Source organism: Glycine soja, chromosome 5 (genome assembly GCF_004193775.1).
Source record: "Glycine soja cultivar W05 chromosome 5, ASM419377v2, whole genome shotgun sequence".
In the NCBI taxonomy this organism is placed as follows: Eukaryota; Viridiplantae; Streptophyta; class Magnoliopsida; order Fabales; family Fabaceae; genus Glycine; species Glycine soja.
This window is the reverse complement of record NC_041006.1, coordinates 38,576,595-38,584,524: the sequence shown is the minus strand read 5'-3', so window position 1 is coordinate 38,584,524 and position 7,930 is coordinate 38,576,595. Positions and strand designations below refer to the sequence as shown.

At 33.0% G+C, this 7,930-nt stretch overlaps 2 protein-coding genes across 3 annotated transcripts; one reads left to right on the top strand and one right to left on the bottom strand.

Moving 5' to 3' along the window:
• Positions 1 to 311: 311 nt before the first annotated feature.
• On the top strand, positions 312 to 3,751 carry LOC114413113. Of its 2 annotated transcripts, none has more exons than XM_028377325.1 (5): positions 312 to 681; positions 813 to 886; positions 2,070 to 2,199; positions 2,335 to 2,622; positions 3,280 to 3,751. In XM_028377325.1, exons 1-5 carry the CDS (start codon positions 565 to 567, stop codon positions 3,550 to 3,552), a joined length of 882 nt encoding a protein of 293 aa, XP_028233126.1. In that variant the 5' UTR covers positions 312 to 564; the 3' UTR covers positions 3,553 to 3,751. The 2 variants fall into 2 exon arrangements, with proteins under 2 accessions (XP_028233126.1, XP_028233125.1); XM_028377324.1 differs by having other exon boundaries at positions 313 to 681; positions 2,335 to 2,649.
• Positions 3,752 to 3,870: 119 nt separating this feature from the next.
• On the bottom strand, positions 3,871 to 7,267 carry LOC114413112 (annexin D2-like). Its single transcript, XM_028377323.1, has 5 exons — positions 7,125 to 7,267; positions 5,827 to 5,972; positions 5,353 to 5,571; positions 4,720 to 4,932; positions 3,871 to 4,395 (listed from the first exon to the last, which is right to left on the bottom strand). Exons 1-5 carry the CDS (start codon positions 7,198 to 7,200, stop codon positions 4,102 to 4,104), a joined length of 948 nt encoding a protein of 315 aa, XP_028233124.1. The 5' UTR covers positions 7,201 to 7,267; the 3' UTR covers positions 3,871 to 4,101.
• Between the last annotated feature and the right edge of the window lie 663 nt (positions 7,268 to 7,930).

The window sequence follows — 7,930 nt, the reverse complement described above, 5'->3', positions numbered from 1 at the left end:
TAAAACTTAAGCACCAAAATCAAAATACATTCTAGGATTTATCAGTGTCACAACGAACTTTAAAGCTCAAAGAACATTTACATATTATCAATCAACAAGATCCTCATGTTAGTAGTGAGCATCAAACTCATGTCTTTTGAAATATGAGTATATTTTTTACCAACTGAATCAACTTTCTCAATAAATATACTCCTATTTTGTAGATACCAAAAAATTATTTAAGAAATAAAAATATTTTCACTTATGATTTTGGAAAAGTGCAGCAGTACTCAACTACTACTCAAAGTAGCTATATATATAAGGGAGTGGAATGACAAATGTTGAGCATGTAGAGCGAGTATCCATTTCTAGGTGCCATCATAATAACTAATAACCCAACCTCTCGAGAGTTTGTTATATTATTACTGATAAATTGTTGGTGGGGGTGGCATAGTTGCAGTTGGAAATCGAAAGAAGAGAAAAGAAATTGGATAGTGATTATTTGGGTTCGTTATCGTTGAAACGTTTTCTCAAATCTGGTGTGGTGAATAACATCACCCCTCACACTCACTCAACCTAAACAAAATGCAGAGCCAGAGAACCACGCCGCTAAGGAACCCTCACACCTCCACCTCCGATCTCCTAACGTGGTCCGAACAACCTCCGCCGGAATCCTCCGCCTCCGGCTACCGCTCTCGCCAGGTTACTACTTCTATTTACTGTCTCTGTTTTATATTTTATTCAAGCATCGGTTTAGTTGGTTCAATCGAATCTCGCGTGAAGATATATAATGAGTTTGTTTGTTTGTTCCTCAATCGCTTATCTATTCCCAGCCTTCTGATAAAATCGGTGAGGTTCTCCGCGGAAGCCAGCTCACCGATGAAGAAGCACAGAGTCTAACAAAAAAGTAATACTATCATCTTTTCTTTTTCAATTCTATCGCAGTGTTGGATCTGTTATTGTTTGTTTTTGTTCCAACTTTTTAATTGTTTCGTTCTGGGATCCGATTCAGTGTTTGCTTCTTTATCTTGTAAACACTATGCGGTATTTCAACTAGTAGTTTGTGTCGACTTTTTTCCCACTATTTATTAATGGGAACGTTTTAAGAAGCCACTCATTAGCCTCCTGCATTCAATTGTTGTTGAAACTTGAAACTCTAAGAATTGCGTTATGATGAACAATCAACACGAAGTTATTTTTTTGGAAAATTGCTAATTGGTACGAATTTGTGTATACAGCTGATCATTCATAATGCTGTAAAAAACAAAAAACTGATCTCTCATGATTTCGGCTAATTACCAAATTTCTTTTGTTTCTTAATTTACATTTGAACCAATTACATTAGAACAACTTATTTGCATTAATTTTTTTTTACAAATAAAATGTTTAATATTAATAATGTTATAAAAATTATCCAGCTATCGTCATGTGTCGACAATTTTTTTAAGTTTTTTTATTTATATTTCTCACCCTTTTTTTCTTTGTTTTTTTTATAAAAAAAACCATGTAATGCACATTACTATTAGTTATTTTAAAAGGAAACAAATTTATTATACAAGATAATCCGTAGTGTAAAATTACACTATATTTACATTCTAATTAAATTCTTACTTTAAAAATCATATTTACTATTTTAAGTGATTTTTTTATTTAGCTATCAGAGTAAAAAACTTCAACGTAATAAAAATTAAACTAGAAATAAAGAATTTACTATAGTATGTTTGCTACTAGTTAAGTTAAAAGGTTCATGACTGTTATATAATCTTGTTGTCAAACATATCTTTTCATGTGTTTTACTGTTAAAGGATTAATTTTTAATATGTTTATTTTCTGTTATTAGCCGTCATGGCTAGTTGTTTCTGTTATTTTTCTGTTCTGTTGTGATTGTAACTACCTTGCTTTATTTTTCTTCTTATAGCTTTGTGGCATTTTATATAAATAGGCTTCCAGCCCAATGAATGAAGTCAAATTCCATCTTGTGCATCCAATCATATTTTTTTTTTCGTTTTTCTCTTCTAACTTGGTCTCAGAGTAATCCTGTCCCTTCTTCTTGTTGTTTTCTTTTTCTTTTTCTTTTTCTTGATACTCAGGAAACCCTGCTCAGGATATAAATTGAAAGAGATGACTGGAAGTGGTATATTTTCTGGTAAATCTGAAGATACCACATCAGAAGAAAATTCTGCAAATTCAAAAAACAGAACAAGCATACGCGTATATAAGGTATGCTGGATGGTTACCTTGTTCCAACTTCCAAGGCAATTTGAGATTTGACCATATGAATACGAGAGTTTCTTAAATACCAACTTCATTGTGATAATAGTATTCTTGCTTTATTTCCCTTCAATTGCATCTCAGCAAGCAATGAATGGAATCAGTCAGATATCATTCAGCACTGAAGGAAACATTTCTCCTAAAAAACCAACCTCTCTACCCGAGATAGCAAAGCAACGTGAACTTGGTGGAACATATCAAAGCAAAACAGTCACGAAGATCAACAAGCAAACATCAAGTGCCAAGACCAAGGAGCTCAGTGGAAGTGATATATTTGCCCCTCCTTCTGAAATTGTGCCTCGTTCATTGGCTGCTGCACACACTTTGGAATCAAAAGAAAGTAAAGACACAAGAAGATCTGTTCCACAAAAAGTGAGTACATCTGCGCAAGTTTCTAATGTAAGTATCTTCTTGGCATGAAGACCAATCACGAGTCATATAAATCATTTATATTGGATGAATGTCCACAGAAATTTTTTATTGCTCTAATCCTGTCTTATGGCTATTCATAGTGATGAATTTTTTTACCTTTGGTGGTGCAAAAATATCGCCTTATGGTTTCCTGAAAGGCAAAATTTAAATGCAGAACAATTTGTCTAATTTTATGAAGTTATAACCCAAGGGTTGTAATAGAAATACGGTTGCAGCTCTGGAAGAATACCATTTATTTGGGGATGTTAAAATTTTCTATCACTACTGTTTCTTCCCTCGCCAAGACACGAGCCTGTTATCTTGAGTTAGAGCCAAACTGCACATTCATTGTGTTGAAGAGGTCCATCAGTTTGTCTACATGTTTTTGTAGTTTCCGTGTCAGATTTCTTCTTAAATTTCATTTTTCTCCTTTTACAATTTTTTGTTGAGACAAGAGACGTGTTTCTCTTAGGTTTACAATAATGACACATTATTTTTTCCTCTAAAATAAGCTGTAAATTCATCCATTTCTAATCCATGTGCTTCCCCCTTTACCTCATGCGCCTTCTCCCTCCTCTTTATGATTACATTTTGACCCTAGGTTTGTTATTGTTGCAGCGAGCTGATGGCCAAAGTAATTTCTCATTCAGTGAACAACCAGTTAAGATATTGAGGAAAAAAATGCATGACCAGAAGTTTGCAGAGATGACAGGCAATAATATTTTCAAGGGAGACGTTCCTGCAGGATCACCGGAAAAGCCTTCAAGCAGAGCTAAACTTAGAGAAATGGCTGGGAGTGACATATTTGCCGATGGAAAGGCAGAAAGTAGAGACCATATACTAGGTGCCCGCAGACCCCCCGGTGGAGGAAGCAGCATTGCCCTCGTTTAAATTTGATCATCTAAATTCGTCCAATTAACTGTGTGCGTTCTATAAATTCCTCTGAAGTTCTGTGTTTTGACTGGAAGGATCAGTGTGTTGGATTGTCAACATTGTTTATTATTCATTTATGTTGATATACACAGTCATATATTGGATAAATAAAATTGTTGAGATTTTTTTGTAATAAGAAATTATTTACTATATCTGATTTATGCTTTTTATGCGATAATTGTTGAGAAGTTAACAATTATAGTTGCCTTTAAGCTATCTAGACCGACTTTTTGTGAAGTGTGATGATATGCTGGCAGGAATAATTGATCCTTAATATAAGTATAAAAAAGACGCAGCAAATATTTTATGATTTAATAGTAATAAAGAGGTGAAGCGCTGTGTCTTGAATTTTCGACATTCAAAACATTATTCTTAAACAGCAGGGATGGTTTATACTTTATACCCCTCTGTCCAGAGATCCACAGCAACATCACATTCATGATAAGAGGAAAAGCAAATAGCCTAAGCATCAATCCCATGACAACTGAAGAGCGTAAGAAAGAACACTTAATCCTCATGTCCAACCAGTGCAAGGAGAATGCTCTGATAGTCTCCAGAAGTGTCATTGGCTATTGCGCGGTCCAGAGGAATGCTATTTCTTCTTTGGTATTCCTCAGCAATTCGCTGCAAATCAACCTCAGCTCTGGTGGTCACCACTCTAGTAAGGGCCCCTTCATCAGTTCCCAGCTTGTTTATAGCCATCCTCAAGACTTTCGCAAAATATTTCTCAGGGTAAGTCAAGCACTTAATGGCTGCCCTCAATAATTGCAGATATTCATCTTTTGGATCGGTTTTCAGATCCTGCATCCATAAGATGAATTGTCAGTTCAACTACAAGTCAGTGAAGTCACTGATTAATCTAAAATCACTTAATCACAATTTCTATCTTGTCTTCATATTTATTTTTTTGTTTTGAAGTAAGCCCAGAATATAATCCTTTAAAATGTAGCAATTGATTCATTTAAAACAAGATTATCAGTGCAAATCACGTTTCTTAAAGTGAACAAAACATGGTCATAAATTCAACACTATGTCAGCATGAGTGCTGCAGTAGGTACTCAAACAAAAAGCAGATGTTAGGCTAAAATCATAGAAACGAGTCATAAACAGCCAAAATGTCTATACCTTGTTTATGGCATTCCCGAACTCATTGTTGTACTGATTTAGTGTTGCTGTTAACTGTGCTTTACTCCTTGTTGACAAAATCCTGATCAGCTCCTCATCATTGTAGGCCTTCTCTGCAATCTTCTCGTGAAGCAGTTTAGCCTCAGATTTTGCCAATGTCATGTTCACCTCATCCCCCTCATAACGGAATATGCTCACAAGAGGAACTAATAGCTGTTATTGACATATTTCATCAGAAAATAGGGGGGAAAATGTGTGAAAAAAATTGTCAGATCAAATGTATGTTTGGAATCGCTTTTTTTTTTTTTAAGTTCTCTCAGGAACCTAGAAAAAATAATTTAACTAACGATGCATCTAGACATAGCAAAATAATAATAAAAATGTTAATATTAATAAGCTTTTAAATCTAGCAATTCAAATGATATCAAGCAAAGGTTCTCTTGAATATAAATCTAGGACACACTTCTAAAGAAAGGTTCTCTTTTAAGTTGAAAAGGTTTATATACATTGGAAAATTTTGATCGAAGAAGAAATGACATCAAGCAGAGGCATCAGCCTTTGAATATTATGTAAGAATATGCAACTTTTCTTTATCAAGGTGTAAACAAGTACATTAGAAAGTTAAGGTTTTACCTTGCGGATGTCCCCTTTAGTATGATAGGCAACGTCTTCTTCAAGGGACTTTTTGAAACGGGCTTGATATGCTTGCTTTGCCTTAAGGAGATCAAGTGAAGATCTAGTGGAAGCAATTTCCAAAATGACCCAATTGTTTGAAGTCAACATCTTAGTGGCTTCATTAGCTAAAAAGGCATCACGCTCAGCAGGATCCAATGTCCAAACCAACACAGCCCGCTTTTATATTCAAAACATTAAACATTAGATAAGAAACAGACTTCATAACTGCAACTATCCATTTCCTTTAATCAAGGTTATCCATATAGAACACTGAAATCGAGTATTATATTACCCAAAAAACAATGGAGTATTATCAAAATTGAAAATTCAATAACTGATAGTGTCATTGAAAATTCTAACTTCTGAAAACTGAAATGAGCGTCAAATTGTGATTTACATAATGAAGCCAGATATAAAAAGATTTAAACTGACCTCAAAGTCACTTGAAAGTTCTTTGTCTAAATCTTTAAAAAGATCTTCTCCATGAGTTGCACTATAAGCTTCACGAATCAACTTACGCTGAGCTGCATTTCTATGACCCAGGATTGATATTATCAATCCTTCATTCGTTCCCCACCCTGCACAGATATGTCACAGTGACAACAATTGGATGAACAATCGAAACAACTCTTGCAATGAGAGAATAAAAAATGGCTCATGCCATGATAAAACAAAGGAACAAAGTAAATTCCCTTATTTGAAAACTTCTGAATTATTCAAAGATTCAGTTTCACTATGTATTAATTTTCTGTAATAGTTATCTATATCTTCACTTGTTTGAGCACTTCTGAACACACACACATACTAATATTAACTATTAGTATTACTAACGCTGGGCCAAAGATCGTTTGCATTTAGTTCTTAAAAACACAAGATTTACATACTAATTTAGCCTATTTTATTTATTTTCTTTTCATTTTTTCTCCTGTGAGTACATATGGGGAAGTTTATCCAACCAAAATGTAAGAATGAAACTTAAATTTTTTATATAAAATAAAAAGAAACCAAATCTCAACGATAATGATTCCCTCAGTCAAATTTTCAACGTGTCTACGCAGAGAGCAAATTGTAACCGTTGGGTGAAGATAAAAAATCAAAAGGTTTGTATTCGATCTGGTAGATTGAACTAAGGCTGCATTTGGTTTGGTAGGAGAGACGTTTTTTTGTTTATCGGGAATCATAGGTTAGTTTCCATGTTTAATATGTATTTTTCAAAAATTATATTCATGGAAAGTGATGGTTTCTAGAATGTTTTTTACGAAAATTTTCTTACAAAAGAGGTGGAAATTTTCTCGAATTTAATCTTTCTTTTATTACAATAAAAAACATTTTATGTGTAATTCTTTAATTCTTAAAAACTTATATAAAAATTCTTAATTCTCAACCAAACAAATTTTATTTATTATCCAAGAGATATAGAAAAATTTCTCCACGTTCATTTGTAGGCATGAGTTGTCTGATATTCATCCAACGGTCTCAATTTAGTAACGGCATGAATGTATGAAAAATATGACTGCATCGAATGCGGTTCCAGCACTCATCAAGCAGAAATAACTAACAATGACTGCATACACCAAACAGGATCTCTAAGTAAGAGTTGAAATATAATAAAACCCGCACCAATCAGATCATGGACACACCAAAAGACTTAAATCCAAACGAGATAGATCGAGAAAATGTTAAAGAGATCGATGATCCAACAACAAAATAAAATCAAAGAAATGAATAACCTTGAAAAGCTTTTCGCAATTGCTCACTGTCTTCCACTGGAGAAGGAAGTTGAGCAGGAACCTTCAACGTCGCCATTTTCGATCACGATCTCTGCGCGCAATGTGATGTGATGCAGAAAATTCATCATTTATTTATATACAAGGAATGGTACGAACCTATTATCGACCACAAAGGAAAAAAAAATTAAAAAGAAATTTAATTTTAATCATAACCATAATTGGCTACCTATGTATGATAAGACATTGTTGACTTTTGTAACAAAATTAATTATTAATAAATACTCAAAGGAAAAAAGTTAGATATATTTTTTTAAGTGTTGTTTATTCTATTAGACAATTAGAACTGTGGTCTAAAGAGAAAAAAAAAAATAGAACTGGAGTTTCACTTTGATAGTTTTCCTAACAAAAGTTTGCATAAAAAAAGGTTAGACAAATTATCAAGATGAAAATGTAATTCTCATTGTATAATAGCTCCAAAGATAGTGATATGTCAAAAAAAGAAATTATAAGCAAGTGGTTTGTAATTTACTATTTTTTAAATTCAGTTTTATTACAATTTTTGTGTTTTTATATAATTAAAATGCATCCAGAGTATAATTTTTTATATATTCATTCAATTATAAATTGTTACTATGTATCATAAATATGTATCATAAATTTATTAACTCTCATAATAATTACCCTAAAAATCATTAAAAGGATAATATTTTATTAATTGACTATATATGTAAGCATCACAATTAAACTCTAATTCCATACTAAGAAAAGGTTGGTATTGCTTACTTTATACAATCACGACTATGAAA

What these genes read in the sequence shown, in the direction of transcription:
- LOC114413113 (XM_028377324.1), top strand. Translation starts at nt 565, where the DNA reads ATGCAGAGCCAGAGAACCACGCCGCTAAGGAACCCTCACACCTCCACC. An exon ending in CCGGCTACCGCTCTCGCCAG is followed by an intron (nt 682 to 812) that starts GTTACTACTTCT and finishes ATCTATTCCCAG; the next exon opens with CCTTCTGATAAAATCGGTGA. An exon ending in CATCTGCGCAAGTTTCTAAT is followed by an intron (nt 2,650 to 3,279) that starts GTAAGTATCTTC and finishes TTATTGTTGCAG; the next exon opens with CGAGCTGATGGCCAAAGTAA.
- LOC114413112 (XM_028377323.1), bottom strand. Translation starts at nt 7,200, where the DNA reads ATGGCGACGTTGAAGGTTCCTGCTCAACTTCCTTCTCCAGTGGAAGAC. An exon ending in ATTGCGAAAAGCTTTTCAAG is followed by an intron (nt 5,973 to 7,124) that starts GTTATTCATTTC and finishes ATATCTGTGCAG; the next exon opens with GGTGGGGAACGAATGAAGGA. An exon ending in CTAAAGGGGACATCCGCAAG is followed by an intron (nt 4,933 to 5,352) that starts GTAAAACCTTAA and finishes TGTCAATAACAG; the next exon opens with CTATTAGTTCCTCTTGTGAG.